Genomic DNA, 17,679 nt, shown 5'->3' on the forward strand with positions numbered 1-17,679 from the left:
TCGGCTATTCATAAAGCACAACATGGAAAATTTAAGAAGGTGAAGTCAGTTAAAATAAGCTACCCTGCATTTTCTGTAATTTACCTTGTCACATTTCACAACATAAAAAACAGGTTCCCATCTCTGGTTTGTGTATGTACAATGGATTTATAAATACAAATTTTGACAATGAAATGTTGTCAAATGAATAATTTTGAAAAAAATGTAAGCATATGATTGCATGTCTTTACCTCCTTCATTCTACCATGAGCACAAATATACCTTATTTATCCAGGCCTAATGCTGATATAAATGATTTGTAGAGTTTTTTTTTTTTTTTTGGTATGTTTTTTTTCCTAATTTTTAGTCAGTTTTTCGGTATCTGTTTTGATTTCCGAGATATCCCAAGGGATTTCCATTTATAATATAAATACTCTTAAAATGTAAAAAATTGTGTATAACTATAAAGTTTATTCCGACAGACATACCTCAAAAACTTTCCAGTCAAACATATAAATTCAATTATCAGTCGGCCGTAGGTAATTCTTAAGCAAATGGTGTTTAGAAAAAAAAACTAAGCATGACACCGACATTTTTAATTGTGCGAAGTGGAATTACATGGAAGAAATCTTCTGTAACTTACTAACTTCAACGACGAAGGTTTCATTCGAACTGTATATTGGCTTCAATTGTAAAGGTGATTAGATAAAAAGAAACATATTTTTGAGCATCTAATGTGAGCATTGAATTTTATTTAAAAATACCTTCCATTTGTAAATCGATTTTACTTGAAATGAAATTGGTAAAAAATTGTTATTACGCTAACTCCAGAATCGAGTTTCAAGCAAACTACTTCATATGTGGATGCCCGCTTCCGCAAGCTTTTTTAATACCAATATCAATATTAAATAACAAGTCATATGTATATTGGATGTCTATATCAAGCAAAAAAAAGCTAAACATACCCTTATATATGTTTATGATGTTATCATCCTGTTTCGCGATCCTTCTTTAAATGTAAGCCTAAATATTTAACTTGCATTTTAATGTTTTGCCAACGTACATTCTTAAGTTCCCCATCTTTGGCGGAAACATACAACTCCTCTGTTCCTTTCTAGTCTATTTTTTTTTTCTTCCTATTGTAGTCATCTTCTGTCATAACCGTTCCACAAAGCCTACCTCCCCGCCACAATAATACCATATAAATTTTACTTTAAAAACTAAATTTAGTTTTATTTTCTTTTCATAAATCAAACTTTAAAACAGTTCTTCTCTTGTATGTATTGTTTGATTTTATTAATCAAATCAAATAAAAACTAAAAATCACACAGAGGTTTTTAACCTTGTTTCTGAGCGAGCTCACGGGCCTTGGCGCGTTCCAACTTGGCAATGCGAGCCAAACTCTTGGAGCCCAAGATACCACCACCCCAGTGTCTGCGGATTTCATCGTGGCGATCATTGTAGTTGGTCTTGATGGCTTCGACAATTTTGCCGAAGTTAGCCTTATCGTTGGCTTCAACGTTCGTCAAGGCCAAAGCAGTGCAGGTCTTGCGACGGACCAACATACCGAGGCGGGCCTTGCCCTTAACAATGCAGTATGGTACACCCATTTTGCGGCACAAAGCAGGCAAGAACAATACCAACTATAAGAGAAAAGAAATATAAAAAATATAATTAGTTTGTTTCAAGGCAAAAATATACACAATACAGATAGCATTGTTTGTTGTTTATTCAGCATGTCAATTTGCCACAAATCGAAAGAATCTCGTAAGATTCAAACACTTCAGTTGAAGAAATTCAAGTTTAACATCATATGTAAACAACAAACAAGTAATGAGATATATCCAATTACAAGTCACAATTACTTATTGGTTAGATTTTATCGATTCATTTCTCTGATCCGCTGATGATTCTTTTATCCGTAGGTCAATACATTATTTTCGTTAAAATCTAGCCACTATTTGTTTAGTACTTAATTTTTCGTTGTTTATATTTTGCTATTAAGCCGGTCTTACCTCAAGGGGATCAACATCGTGAGCGATGACGACCAATTGGGCCTTCTTTTGTTCAACCAACTTGGTGACGGTGTTGGTACCGGAACGCACAAAGGTGGGCTTCTTCTTGGGTTGGACATCCTTGCCCTTAGCCTTGGCTTCAGCAATCTTCTTCAAGCGTTGCTTCTTGGCGATGGCTGATTCGGGACGGTATTTCTCCAACAGCTTGAACATCTTGACGGCGGTGGTCTTGTCAAGAGTCTGGCTGAATTGATGGATTGGTGGAGGAACCTTCAAACGCTTTTGCAAAACAGCCTTTTGGCGTTGGATACGGATGTACTTAGGCCATTTGACGAAACGAGACAAATCTCTCTTGGGTTGAACATTTTGACCTGTAACGAAAAACCACAATTAAAATACTATAACTATAAAATCAATTTTCCAAATAAACTTACCGATGCCAAAGTTCTTGGGGCGCTTCTCAAAAAGTTGATTAACGACTTTCTTGACAACAGGTTTCTTAACGGCCAAAGGAGCTGGGGCAACCTTCTTGGTCACTGGCTTCTTCTTTGGTCTGGGCTACAAAAACACAAGAGTAAACAAACACAAGTAAGTAAACTAGCTTTCCGATGGAATTTCTCCATGCACCACAGTTATTTATCCAGAAAACTTATTGAAATGTGAAGTGCACTTGGTAAACATACCTTCTTAACAACCATGGTGATATTTTATTCAAAGATGTTTATGAAAAAAGCAGATATTGGCGCGGGCCTAAATCGACCAGCCTTATTCTCTGCCTGTCAAAAAGGAAAGGAGTTGAGACAACGGAAACGCTGCACATGTCAATGAAATGTCAAAATATTCTACACGTGCGCCCTCTGACAACAAAATAGTGACTACAATACGCCAAAGATACAACACTGTGTGAATAATGAACACAGCTAGAAAGAAAAAGATTTGTTTCAGACGTAAATTATTTGGTGTAAGTCAAATATAATAATTATTATGAAAATACATAAATAAATAAAAATACATAAATAAACTAAGAAAGAGGTTTTGTGGGGTCTATACATAGCTGAATTTTAGTACTGTTTTAATGCTGAGACAAGTCACTAACATCCAAAGTCGTAGCAAAACGGATATAGCCACTTCAAAACGAGAAAAATAAATTGTACTGGTTACAACATAAAAACGTACAACGACGAAGTTAAACATTGCTCCACTTTTGAATTCTTTTCTGGCTTCGTATTTGACATAAAAAACCAAAACATGCGATCAATTAAAAAAAAAAATTAACTTTCATTTAAACTTATATTTGCGAAAAATAAGTTTTAATTTATTTTAATTAATAATTTTTTTTTTAGGCTAGAAGTATAACACTTGTTTCTTGAAACAATTTATTTGTTTACTAAAAACATATAATTGGTACAACTTTGGCCTTTTACCACAAATAACGAGTTAGAGCTCGTTTAGACTACTAAATCCACTTGATTACAAATATCAATGGATATTATTTGACGTAAACGCTGTGGAATTGATCGAGTGGATTTCGTAAATCGAAACGTATTTTTATTTTTTATGGATTTTTTTCTTTGTGTTCGGCTAAGTGATTTAAAATTTAAAAGAGAATACAAAAAAAAACAACAAAAAACGGTTGATTAACACAAATTTATTGCAACTTTTGTCACTTTGAAAAAAATATTGATTTATTCGACTCAATCCATTTTACTGTAATTTTAATTTACAATTGTGAAAAATTATTTTAATAAATTATTAAATTGCATTAACATTTTGATGGGATATTGACACTGCATATAAGAATGTTACATTTAGAAAGCTGCACAGCTTAAAGGTGGAATTTCTAATGAGACTAGTGTACTGTTCCAGAACCTGAAAGAATTTACTAGCTTTGCTTTTTTCGATATCTGAACTGATGAAAAAAAATATTTATTTGCATGAACATTTTGATTTTGGGATATTGCATATAAATGTATTTTACATGCAGGAATCTGCAAAAATGGACTTTTTTGAAACAACTTAAAGGTGGAATATCTAATGAAACTAGCGCTCTGTCCCCTGGCCTGCAAGAATTTACAAGCTTTCCAATTCTTTCGATATCATAAAGGAGAAATCTGTTATCATAGTAAAAAAATCATAGTAGATTTTAATACCAAAAATATACTTAGACGTATATTACGATAGAAATCAAAAGATGTACAACCACTAAGAATTTCCAATCTTTGCATTTGTCCCTATTGCTGATATTTTGTGTAAAGGAACATGATTCGAGTAAAAAATTTGAAATTCTTAAACGTTAAGAAACATAGGTAAAATATACCCAGAGCATTTCAACTAAAATTATGTTTACTTCAAATCAGAAATGCAGTGTATGTTTTTTTTACAGAATGAAATTAACAGTCATTATTGACAAATCATTATTTGACGCTATACGCCGATCGCTGTGATTAGGTTGCCATGCATGAGACAACTTCCGCTCACTAAAGTGGACCGTACACGGTCAAAATGCATGACATCAAAATCGTGTAGGTGTGCATGAAGCTTTCACCGCACACGGTTCATGTATTCACTAATTAAAACGGATGGTACATTGGAAAGATGGAAAGAAAATGGAAACAGTGAGAGAAATAAAAGAATCTGGATGAAAGATTGGTACACTCATGAAAATGTATTAGTTGAATTAAAAGTGTCATCAGTGATTTCAAAAATTGTTTAAGACATCTCTATGCACTCATTCGCTTTAAAACAAGTTAAAAAGTATCAGTCGGTATTGCCGCCAGAGATATACCCTCAGCCTATGTTCGATTATCTAAATATATTTTGACTAGTGTTAAGGTTATTCAAACGTTTGACCCTCTATGGAGCAGATCCCGAAGGAATGGGCCAATGTGCCAAGTCTAAATGGAATCGGATGTTAATTTGGTGATTTATGAGCTTCATGGGTACTCAAAATTTCAATATTTTGTGGGGGAGGTACTTGATGGAGTGGACCGATATTGTCCATTTTCACACCTGTCCTACCACTGACGCAAATATTAGGATTCGCAAAGTCGGAGCAAATTCGGATTAGCCTTTCTCTTTCTGTGCAAAAAATTTGTTTTTTTTTTTTTGAAAATTTCGAACTTTTGTGGGGGAGGTACCAGAAGGAGTGGGCCGATATTGTTCATCTTAACACAAGACCTTGGGTTAATATAAATATTGGGATGTGTGAAATTTGAAGACAGTCGGACTCTTACATAACATTTTATGAGAGTTGTAATTATTCAAAATTTTGACCATTTGTGGGGGAGGTACTTGATGGAGTGGACCGATATTGTCCATTTCCACACCTGCCCTAGCACTGACGCAAATATTAGGATTTGCAAAGTTGGAGCAAATTCGGATTATCCTTTCTCTTTCTGTGCAAAGAATATATTTTTGAACATTTCGGCCTTTTGTGGGGGAGGTACCAGAAGGAGTGGACCGATATTGTTCATCTTAACACCAGACCTTGGGTTAATATAAATATTGAGATGTGTGAAATTTGAAGACAATCGGACTCTTACATAACATTTTATGAGAGTTGTGATTATTCAAAATTTTGACCATTTGTGGGGGAGGTACTTGATGGAGTGGACCGATATTGCATATTTTCACACTTGACCTAGCACTAACGCAAATATTAGGATTTGCAAAGTTGGAGCAAATTCGGATTATCCTTTCTCTTCCTGTGCAAAAAATATATTTTTTGAAAATTTCGACCTTTTGTGGGGGAGGTACCAGAAGGAGTGGACCGATATTGCCCATCTCCGAACTCGATCTAAGTTTGACAAAAATATTACGTTGTAGCCAATTTGGACCAAATCGGATACTCCCTTCGAGAGTTATCGTGCGCACCAGCCAGCCAGACAGACAGACGGACGGACGGACATCGCTAGATCGACTCCAAATGTTCTGAAACGGATTTGGTCCAAAGAGACCTAGGGTCTAAAACCGTTATTTCGACTAGGCACGTTTTGGCCGTATCAAATGATATATACCCTCTGTAGCCATATGGCTGAGGGTATAAAAAACGTCACAGATGAGAATATGCATGACCCCTCCACCGCATACCCGTCAAAAACGAACGCCATGCACGATAAAAATCAAAAAATTTTGATTTTGCTTCATGCATCGTTTGTGTGACGCATACATACAAATTTTCACTAACACCACATAATTGCATGCCATGCATTTCGACCGTGTTCGGCGCAGTTAAAGTATATGGATTTTGTATGTTACAGTGACATATAGATAGCGCTATTGTTTATTCTTTTATTTGAAAATTCTATCGGCAATATAAGTAGTACATATTTTGTGTGATTCTTGGTTTTCGATTTACTTATAATTGTTTTTATATCTTTGTATTTAAATTTTTCATCTGTGTTATATATAAATGTTATGTTAAAAAATATTGCAGCAAAATGTTACAGAATCGTAGAAACGTAAATAATTGTAACTGAATTTTGTAACTTGTATTGTCTTTGTTGTCCATGGAAGAATTAAGAAGGTAAAGTCCATGGTGAAATTAAGAAGGTGAAGTCAATTCAGCTCTGCATTTTCTGTAATAAAAAGCAGGTTCCCATCTCTGATTTCTGTATATACAATGGATTTTATAAATTTTGACAATGAGATATTTTCAAATGAATAATTTAAAAAAAATGTAAACATATGATTGCATAATTTTACGTTCTTAATTGTACCATGGTAAAGTCATGCAATCATATGTTTGCAATTTTTCAAAAATTATTCATTGACATATATATATGGCAGTCGTCTATTAAAACAAAAGATCTACAAAATAGAGAAAAATGAGAAATTTCTATTTTTGATAAATACAAAATTCTTGCATTCTTTGTCGATTCTTGGATTGCTGGGCATTTCTATTTTTCTTGCAAAATGGAAATAAACAAAGGGAAAACTCATTTCATGCACGAAGTGACTAGGCAGGCCTATTACTAGCATTTCGTCCGATAATATCGATAGAAAAGACTATCAATCCACACTCCCTTCTAAAGTAAATTATCGACGCAAGAGACTGCGCCTAGAAAGTGCAATATCATCAATAAATGTATCGGATCTGGCTGAGAAATTAACCAACTACAACCCGCAGGACCAAAACAAATTCGGCATTTTGGGGGCATTGGCAGACATTGACATTTCCACACCTGTCAGCAATTCGACCACAACCAAAATCAATGTTCCTCCAAAACCAAAAATCTCTTGGTGCCCACCGATTTTTACATACAATGTCAACATAAACTCTCTAGTAGAGTCATTACGTGCCGCATCCCCACAGTGCAATTTTAAAATTAAAAATATAAATAAAAACAAAAGTAAGTTGTACTTTGCCGATTCTAAAGTTCATGCCTCAATGATGGATCTTTTAAAGTCAAAAAATATTCAGTCATACTCTTTCACACCCAAGGATCAAAAGCAGACATCCCTGATAATCCGAAACCTCTTCTCTCTAACTGAACCAGAGGCAATTAAAAACGAACTAGATCAGTTAGTTCCTGAAACAGTGGCCAGTGTCTCAAAATTTAGAACACCGACATCAATTAAAAACAACACTGATACGGGTCTTTTCTTAGTTTGCTTATTGCCAGGAAAGAAGTTTGGCGAAATTTCACATATTCGCCAACTGCAATACCAATCCATAATCTGGGAGAAACCCAAAAAAAGGGATACCTTCGTCCAATGCCGAAGATGTCAAGGGCACGGACATATAGCACGCAATTGCAATTGCTCTTACAGATGCGTTAAATGTAAAGACAAACATCTTCCTGGAGAATGTAAAAGGTCCAAGACAGACACCTCGGAACCTTACTGTGTTAATTGCGAAAAAACAGGCCATCCCGCCAACTGGCGAGGATGTCCCTCCTATAAAAAATATGCCTCCGACAGGAAAAAAAAGATGGCAGTAGCATTAGAAAACAGAGCTCTAGCTCAAAACAATGTATCTAAAGCATTAAACACATCCAAATATTCACCGGAAAAAACTTTTTCAAACTTATTTAAAAGTGTCACATCTATTCCCCAAGATTCAACCAAAAAACCACAAATAATTCAAGACTTCCTTAAGTTAGCAAATCTTTTTTTGGAACCTGAAGAGCTGACCTTAGAGCAAGAAATTCAAATATTCCTAACAGAATATAAAAACTTGTCAAAAACCGAAGCAAAAAAACAATTTTTAATGCTTCTTAATAAAGTTAAATTGAATTATGGACCATAGATCACTAAAATTTCTTACTTTCAATGTACGATCCCTTGTGGATAGAAGTCGACAAATAGAATTAAAAAACACACTACTTCACAATAACATCGATATAGCATTCATCCAGGAATGTCATCTCAGATCCAACATGCGTGTCAAAATAAGTGGATACACTTTTGTCTACGATAATTCTCCCACTGGAGTTGCAATTTTCATCAAGGACTCAATTCAATTCAAGAGAGTTTCCGTTCCGGCCACTGGCATTAATACGACACTTATAGAAATCTCATCTAACAATTCAACAAAAAAATACCTTCTGGGATCGGTATATATCCCGTGCAGTTATCCTGTACAGCGCCTCGATCTTGATCTGAATACATTACTTCAGTTATCTAGCAACTTTGATGGTTTCATCTTTGGAGGGGACTTAAACTCCAAAAGTCCAACATGGGGCGACTCCTACGAAAACTCAAATGGAAGAGTCTTGAGGTCCTGGTTATCAGATAATTCTATGGATGTCATCAGGATATGCGATACTAGCCCATCGTATCCAAGTGGTACCTCTTACCTGGATCATTTCCTACTCAGCAACCATTTAATCAACAGTAGAAATCCTAACTATACTATATCCACTAGACCCACTTTCTCGGATCATTTCCCCATTAAGTTAGACCTAAAACTTGATCATTTAAACATCGATTTGACGCCTCCGCAATTCTTCATATCTTATAAAAACACTAATTGGCATAACTTTCGTCAGGACATAGACGTTATCTCACGTCAAATAATGCCTTCCATCAATAGGAACCTGACCAATGACGAGATTGATACCACTCTAAACGGTTTTAAGAGTCATTTTTCCAACATCCATGAAATACACTCCGAAAAATTTAAAATAGAGGATAGGAGCCTACCATACTCGGACAAAATCAAGAAAATCCTACAAATTAAACATCAATGGCAACGAAATCTCAAAAAAATCTTCCATCGTTCAGGCAACAGGACAAGCCGTGAGTACTCCATTCTTTCTAATCAAATTCAGCTCTTGAAAATAATAATAAAGGAGCTAGTCAAAATAGAAACTGCCCAAATATTTAATGATAGATTGCAAAAAATCAAACCTAGTCCGTCCGCCTTTAAAGAAATACACCGATTTACAGGAAGCAATAAATCATCTTTCTGCCGTCAGATCAACCATGCTAACAACACTATTACAAACAGTAACGAGATTGCAGATCATTTTAAGAATTTTTATTCCACCATATTTGAAGGCTCAACAACACTTCCTGCCTCAGATGAGCATAATTCTACGCTATTAACATGTATCAACTCAACACCAACTCATATATATTCATTCGATGAAAATTTTAATTCTCTCCACAATCCAGACACATACCACTTTACTTCATCTGAAAATATAAAAAACATTATTTTCAACATCAATTCAAAAAAATCTAGCGGCCCTGATGAAATCTCAAACTTTATAATCAAGAGATTTCCAGAATCCACAATTAATTTACTCACGTGCCTTTTCAATAATTGCATTAACAACGGATACTTTCCCAAACAATGGAAAGTTGCCAAAATCATACCCATCAAGAAGAAAACAACAAATTGCAACGTTGATGACTTTCGCCCAATTTCCCTTTTGTCAAATATTGGTAAAATACTGGAAGTAGTGCTGAAAGAAAAATTAAACAATGAATTAACTATTGATCCAATATCAAACTACCAATTTGGCTTCAAATCTGGACATTCCACTCAGCACGCACTTCTCAAGTTTCATAACGACGTAACAACAAACTTAAGGAGTCAATCATGCACAGTTGCAATATCATTGGATATACAAAAAGCGTTTGACTCAGTGTCTCACCTCGGTATTTTGTTCAAATTAATTCAACTTGGAGTAGATCCATTTATTATAAAAATGCTAAAGAGTTTCTTCAATTCTCGTAAATTTATGGTTCAGATCCGGAATACATCATCATCCTTGGGCCACGTAAATAGCGGCGTTCCTCAAGGTAGTATCTTGGCACCATACCTTTTTAACCTGTTTCTTCATGACTTTCCACACATGTATCAACATTCCAAAGCAATCCTGTATGCAGATGACTGCATAGTCTACGCACATAATCCTTCGCCAGTCATTGCCATGAGTGTTGCTTCAGAACACCTACACATAATCAACAACTTTTATAAACAATGGGGTATTAAAATAAATGCCGCTAAATCGGTAGCCATATGCATACGTAATGCGTCGGGCAAATGCCCACGAAAAGTTGTACCAGAAAGCAAGCAATTAAAATTGTCTTTAGAAGGAGTAGAAATTCCTTTCAGCACATCCTTAAAGTACCTTGGTGTAACATTCAATCATCTCCTAAAATTCAACGACCATGCTCGTTCCATCATGCAAAAAGTTAAAGGTATATTAGCGAGTTTTTCAAACATCCTTAACAGCAATTATTTACCTCAAAACACCAAGCTGCTCCTATATAAGGTGGCAATTAGATCTATCCTAACATACGCGTTTCCAATCTGGTTTCCTATTTCCCCAATAGTTGCCAACGAATTGGAAATCCTGGAAAGAAAGGTCTTAAGAAAATGCACAAACAAATATTATCAATCTCATCACAAAAAATTCTCCAATACTTACATATACAAAATCTCTAACGTTGTGCCATTTTGTAAGTACGCCCAACAACTTCAAAGGAAGTTTGTAGAGAAATTGGCTACTCACGAAAACCATATTGTAAGCGAAATCCACGAAATCGAGAAAAATATATCCTGGTCAGATTCGTCATATCTGTCTACAGTGGGTATTCTCAACGAACCTACTGAAGATGTCGCAGATGACTATACCTTACCACGCTTCTACATTAAATCAGTACCTGGAACCCACAGAGGTTAATCAGTAAAATTAGTTAATTATAATAATTCATTATTTGTTACAAAATATATACACTTTTACTTTTAAGCAGCCTATACTGTAGATCTCTCTTTATGAGAATTCGATTTATTAGCTGAGAACTTACTGTGATATTCAAAGAATAAGAAATTTTTATGTATAATTACACATTCTGTGTAAGAGCACTGACTGTCACTCCGTTTTGATGTCATATTTTGTTAACTAGTTTTAAGATTTTGTTAATTATTTATTTATTATACACAGTCATTAGCACTGTTAGTTACAGTTGAGGCCGGGAGCAAGCCTTATATACTTCATTCATTGTTTACATTTTGTGTATTGATTTCACAATTCGCATGTAGCATATTATACACTTTCATTGTACGTTAGAATAAGACAACAATAGTTCTAACAGTCTCAATTCATGTTAATCGTTCACTTTGTATTTAAATGTACCATCGAAAAGAAGAAGACTCAATAAAGTAATGTGGCGTTTCCACTGCACTTGATTCGCTCTCTATTCGTTGTTTGACCCTTAACTATGAAAAAACTACATTATTCTTCACACAAAATTTCCTGAGCGAACACTCATATTTGTACGTTGTTCAAATCAAATTACTCTCAGAACAACGAAAAAATATGTCCCATCCCTAACAAATGAGAGCATTTATCGAAAAAATAAATTATGACATTTAAAAATTAAAAATAGAAAAATTTAATGAAATTTTAAAAATTTTTGGGAAGACTGAAAATTATGAATGAAAACTACAATATTGAATGGCGTATGTACATTCAAACGAAAGTACATTTTGTTTTCTCTCTCATTCGAGGTACGCATTTTATCCACGAGTTGAAATTTCCACAGAAAACTGCAAACAAAAGAGGCAATATTTTCAAAAACTTTGTATCGGCAGAAAAAATGTTTGACAAGTGTCTCTCCAGCAAAATTTAAAAATAGAAAAATACAAAAATATGTTCAAAATGTCAACATTTGCACAAAAAGTTGAAAACGTGAATGAAAATTATAAAATTAATGATATAATAAATCTTTGGGAGAAAAACAATCATTTCTTCTATTCATATTAGTGAGAATTTCATGTATTTTCGTATGAATTCCCATTAAAATCAACAAACAAAATTTTTGAAAAAAGGAATTATTTTACTATGAATTACGAATCGTGCCGTATGAACGGGTTAATTCGTGTACATAATTCTGAGAGCGAACAACGTTGTTCGGTTTCCAATGGAAACATGCTATAACTTACTTACTTACTAAGTAAATTATCGATACGATCGATTTTGCTGTCGATTCATTGCCAGCTCTATTAAGATGGCGACGCGTTGTTTTGGGGAATAATTTAGTAGATCGAAAAAATAAATTAATATATAATTTGTGAATTATTTAGTATTAAATTTAATACAAGATTTAAAATAATTGCCGCGGCGAGATGTGATGTGCTTATAATAATATAAAAAAAAAACAAAAACCAACCTATGTATGAGACTTTGGAGACCCAGGAGAGAATCGTAAAATCTAAAAGTCATAAAGTTTGTAAGTTCCCTGAATTGTAGGTTGAGTCTGATTAGTAGGAAAAGTGTTCTTTGTCTAACTGATCAAACGATGGAGGCTAACACCCAAATGGTTACCAATATGTGGCAGGCATTTAATTTTTTTTACGACAATAAGAAAAGCTTGATTTGATCTTTATTGGACACGTAGCAGACAAAAATATTCCTCATACATAATTTAAATGACTTCTGGGTTTTGTCGGGATTTAAAACCATGTCCAACTAAATAACATAATTTCTGTGGGGTTGAAATAAGGCTATGTAAAATGGATGTCATTGTGCTCTATGGCTCTGGAATCGCAGTGTTATCTCAATTATGCAGTATATCTACGACGGAAACTACAGGACGATTTCAAGTTTCTAAGTAGAACAGATCGCTCAACTGCAACCTATGGTTATTGTTGGCCTTCTGTCCTTAGCTAGAAAACTTAACTGTGTCAAATCAATTGAACAATAATAGATGCAATTGCAATTTTTCAATTAAATAATAAATTAGCGTAATATACATAGGGTCAAAGTCTAGAGTTGAGTGAAAACGCATTCGAGCCTCAACAATGTTGGTTTTAGACACATTCAAATCTTGAGACGTCAGAAAGGGATTCGGCCAAATCTAATTGTCAGTCCCCATTTTTATTTAACTTTTTTTTTGTTTTGTTTACTTCTATGTTCTCTGATCATCATTCGTACTCGTCGTATTGTTGTTGTTGCATTCTATCGATAGTTTTTGTATGTAAGAAAGACACAAAGAAGACGCTGGAAAAGAAACGAAAGCGATTGTGAGGATACCAAAGCAGAAGAGGGTGAGTTGGGGAATGCAATTTGTGTGGGATATGGAAATTACTGACAACCTTATTGTCTTATTTAAACAAGGCAGCAATACAAATCAGATCACTATGGTTTGAAACGTGGAAATCGGAATAGGCGAATGTATTTGAAATACATAATCGGTAGTCGCAAAATCTGTTGGGACTACGATGGCTCATCTTAACAATGGCGGGGGTGGTGGCAGTGCAGCAGCAGCCAATACACATGCTGTTGTAGTGTGGGAGTATGAATCTCGTGGCGGAAAGTGGTTGCCGTATACACCGGCTGTGTCACAGCATTTGGAACGTGCACATGTGAAAAAATTGACACGGGTTTTGCTAAGTGATGCTGATCCGGAATTGGACAAGTTTTATGTTAATGTCAGAACAATGACACAGGAAACCGAGGAGGGTTCAGGACGCTCCACAGTGGGAGTAAGGCGAATGTTTTACACACCCAGCTCACCTGCTGGCAAGGGCACAAAATGGGAATGGGCTGGTTCTGTTTCGGGTGATTGGCACCCTTATAATATGGAGGTGCAGTGCATTATAGAGGACGCCTGGTCAAAGGTATGTAATCTATACTGGACTTTATGTGGTTTTTTGCAAATTTTCGATTTTTTCTTTGTACAGGGTGAACAGACGCTTGATCTCTGCGGAACATCAAGTCTTCCATACACAATTAATTTTTGTAACCTGACACAAACACGACAGCCAAGCGGTCCAATTAGAAGTATACGTCGTACACAACAGGCACCGTACCCATTAGTTAAGCTAACTGCACAACAAGCTCAGCAGCTAAATCGTAAGTTGATTATATGTGTAGGGTAAGGTGAAGTGGTGTGTTCCAAAAGCAAGAAGAAATAAGGAAATAATTGGTAATAATAAATTTGTAGTGCGATTCTTCTATGCGTGCAGTTACAGTTCAATTTAAAAGCTGTAAGTTTTGTCGCTAATATGATAAAATAAAATATATTTCATCGATACTAAAAGAGTATCCAATCGCAAGCTTTCATTAAGCCGGCCGTAATGTACACCTACAAACCCGTAATTTATTTACCACAAAAAACGCACTTTTTTAAACAAATTTCTTATATAGTACTTGTTCTTATTTAAAGTCTCCATATTTGTTTTTTACATCTAAAGATTATTATAGTCCTCTTCAAGAATCATTATATTCTTCCTGTATTTACATTATCTGGAAACTGGATGACCTTTCAGAAGTTTTTTAAACCCATAATTCTAATTTTATTAAACAAAATTTTATCCTATTTTTTAATTAAATAAAAAATGTTATTGAAAATATCTCATTGCAGCTCCCTCAAATTACATGGACTATGGGCCCAAACGTAACAACACCTTACCGAAATTATCAGCTAAATCCCATTGTGTTGAGAATAAACACCAGACGCAGCATATGCATCGGCTGACATCAAATGGAGTTTTTTCTATGCCTTCGGCCAGTGGAAATCGACAACAGCACGGTTTACCCTCATCTACGACTCATCCACCGGCACCAGCAGCACAATCACAACAATCTCTGACACATGCCTCACGCAAAGCAGGAAAACGTAATGGTGAACTTTCCACGGCGAATCTCAGGCAAATTTTAAATAATCTCAATATTTTTGGAAGCAGTAGCTCCAAGCAACAATCGTCATCTTCACATAACCATGGTATTTTAGGATCATCATCTTCATCGGTTAGCAGTAACCAAACTACGAGCAATCACTTGCAGCCCTTTGCGCATTCCAATAACGTGTTGACTTCGTCAATGAGTAGTCATCATAGTCGTTGTTCCGAAGGTTCTCTCCAGTCTAAACACAGTAATCGCATGAGTATGCACCGTTCGCGGTCGCGAACTCGAGCCTCCGACACCGACACAAATAGCATGAAATCCCATCGTAGACCTAGTGTGGACACGGTTTCCACTTATTTGAGTCATGAAAGCAAGGAGAGCCTGCGCAGTCGCAACTTTGCCATATCTGTCAATGATCTTTTGGATTGCTCATTGGGCAGCGATGAAGTGTTTGTACCGTCACTATCTCAATCAGCATCAATGCAATCCACAAGTGGGTCATTGATAAACGAGCGGGCGCCTGCGCCTCCACCCATACCATCAGCTGGTTCGGTGTGTGGTTCTGTGGCGGCGTCTGGTACGTCGTCGATTATTTCTCATTCGTCTGCAACGCAACAACAGCCCATTGCGGGTTCGATTGTTGGCGTAGATCCTGCGAGTGATATGATCTCACGTTTTGTCAAAGTGGTTGATCCGCCACAGTGGCCAAATGCGCAGCCTTGCCCCATGTGCATGGAGGAGTTGGTGCACAATGCGCAAAATCCAGCCATTGCCCTTAGTCGGTGTCAACATTTGATGCATTTACAATGTCTCAATGGTATGATAATTGCCCAGCAAAATGAAATGAATAAGGTATGTAAAGTACACTTTTTTGGTAGAACTAAATTTTACGGTTTTCCATCCCTCCTTTAGAATCTCTTTATTGAATGCCCAGTTTGCGGCATTGTATATGGCGAAAAAATTGGCAATCAACCTAACGGTACTATGTCTTGGAGTATATTGAGTAAAAGTCTTCCTGGTCATGAGGGTCAAAATACAATACAGATTGTGTATGAGTAAGTAAATATTTGTGCTAATCGCAAAACATTTAAAGAAATGAAACATTATAATTTTCAGCATTGCTTCGGGGATACAAAGCTCTGAACATCCACATCCCGGTAGAGCTTTTTTTGCTGTTGGATTTCCGCGTGTCTGCTATCTGCCCGACTGTCCACTGGGTCGAAAAGTTTTGAGATTTCTCAAGATTGCATTTGATCGACGTCTTCTATTCTCGATTGGGCGCTCTGTGACAACAGGTCGTGAGGATGTTGTCATTTGGAATAGCGTAGATCATAAAACACAATTCAATATGTTCCCAGATCCCACATATTTACAACGTTGCATGCAACAGTTAGTACATTTGGGAGTAACCGATTAAAAGCATTCATCGTACCAACACTTGCGCTTAAACGTTCATTTAGGAACCGCCAAACAAATAATAAAATCATTTAAGTGCAATTAATCATAAATATATTTGCGCAAGCTTCCAACAGTTTGGGTAACTCAAACTTTAAATCGAACTGATTAATTTCATAAAATTATCCCCATATATATATGTCGCCTTTATGCAGTATACAACGAGTATAAGGACAACATTTGGAGTCGGTCTTGATTAAGACACTTGTGTTTGTGTTTTTATATCCCTTATATACTGCATACAAATGTGTCATAACCACAACGATGGAAGACTAAAGTGATTAGAAAACTAAACTATTTACACAACAAAAATGCTTTAAAACACATTTTACATTGCTATTAGGCAAACAAATAACATTTACTTCATATACAAATCTAATCTTTACAAACATGCATTCACACACACACATACACACACTTTGTCTTTTATTGTGATTAAAAATGTTCTTCCATAATTTTAAAAGACTATGTCATTTTACATAAACATTTACGAATATATATATTTTTTAATATTTTACTATTAAACTATAGACGTAGTTATAAGAAAGCTATACATTCATATATATCCTATTACTACATACACAATATTTTTGCAAGTGTATGCGTACTAATAAGGACATACATTACAACTACTCGTTGAGTATTATTGTGTATTCTATATATCTATATGAAGATACATAAGGGAATACATTTATTTGTAATATTATTGTTTTACACGATTATTTTTTTTTAGATTTTAGTGTAGTGAGAGAGATTATGTATTTTTCCACTTGGTTCCAAGTGGAACGAACTGTATAAATGCCATTTGTTCATGTCTTTAAATATGTTTTAAAAGAAAATTTATATTTCATTTGACGAAAAATAAATATATTCCATAGTTTTAATTGAATTAAAGCGCTTTGTTTTAATTTTAAAAGTTTTTTCTTTTTGTTGTGGAAAATGTTAATACAATTTTCACAAAACATATACAGGATCCTTTGTTTTACAAAGAGCAATTCCTATGCAGGGTGATATAATAAAGCCGCAACAAAATCAAACGCCATTATTTTTTTTTTAAATTTTATTGAATGAAAGCAAAAAATATTGGCGTAGAATTTTTATTGAATGAAAGCAGAAAATGTCGGATATAGCATAAAATTTTA

At 35.1% G+C, this 17,679-nt stretch overlaps 3 protein-coding genes across 4 annotated transcripts; 2 read left to right on the top strand and 1 right to left on the bottom strand.

Moving 5' to 3' along the window:
• Positions 1-1,185: 1,185 nt before the first annotated feature.
• LOC101890481 (large ribosomal subunit protein eL8) lies at positions 1,186-2,838 on the bottom strand. Its single transcript, XM_005180979.4, has 4 exons — positions 2,678-2,838; positions 2,429-2,552; positions 1,995-2,365; positions 1,186-1,622 (listed from the first exon to the last, which is right to left on the bottom strand). Exons 1-4 carry the CDS (start codon positions 2,690-2,692, stop codon positions 1,317-1,319), a joined length of 816 nt encoding a protein of 271 aa, XP_005181036.1. The 5' UTR covers positions 2,693-2,838; the 3' UTR covers positions 1,186-1,316.
• A 4,091-nt stretch (positions 2,839-6,929) lies between these two features.
• LOC109612871 (RNA-directed DNA polymerase from mobile element jockey) lies at positions 6,930-12,618 on the top strand. The gene is made up of 2 exons (XM_059121649.1): positions 6,930-7,345; positions 7,402-12,618. The coding sequence occupies exon 2, from the start codon at positions 8,234-8,236 to the stop codon at positions 11,132-11,134; it is 2,901 nt and encodes a 966-aa protein (XP_058977632.1). The 5' UTR covers positions 6,930-7,345; positions 7,402-8,233; the 3' UTR covers positions 11,135-12,618.
• LOC101890650 (protein deltex) lies at positions 12,474-17,431 on the top strand. Of its 2 annotated transcripts, none has more exons than XM_005180980.4 (7): positions 12,474-12,683; positions 13,422-13,500; positions 13,571-14,073; positions 14,137-14,308; positions 14,820-15,934; positions 15,995-16,137; positions 16,199-17,431. In XM_005180980.4, the coding sequence occupies exons 3-7, from the start codon at positions 13,675-13,677 to the stop codon at positions 16,497-16,499; spliced, it is 2,130 nt and encodes a 709-aa protein (XP_005181037.1). In that variant the 5' UTR covers positions 12,474-12,683; positions 13,422-13,500; positions 13,571-13,674; the 3' UTR covers positions 16,500-17,431. The 2 variants fall into 2 exon arrangements, with proteins under 2 accessions (XP_005181037.1, XP_019891433.1); XM_020035874.2 differs by having other exon boundaries at positions 13,575-14,073.
• The last annotated feature ends 248 nt before the right edge of the window (positions 17,432-17,679 follow it).

The sequence above is a fragment of the Musca domestica genome, unplaced genomic scaffold (genome assembly GCF_030504385.1).
Source record: "Musca domestica strain aabys unplaced genomic scaffold, Musca_domestica.polishedcontigs.V.1.1 2, whole genome shotgun sequence".
Lineage (NCBI taxonomy): Eukaryota > Metazoa > Arthropoda > Insecta > Diptera > Muscidae > Musca > Musca domestica.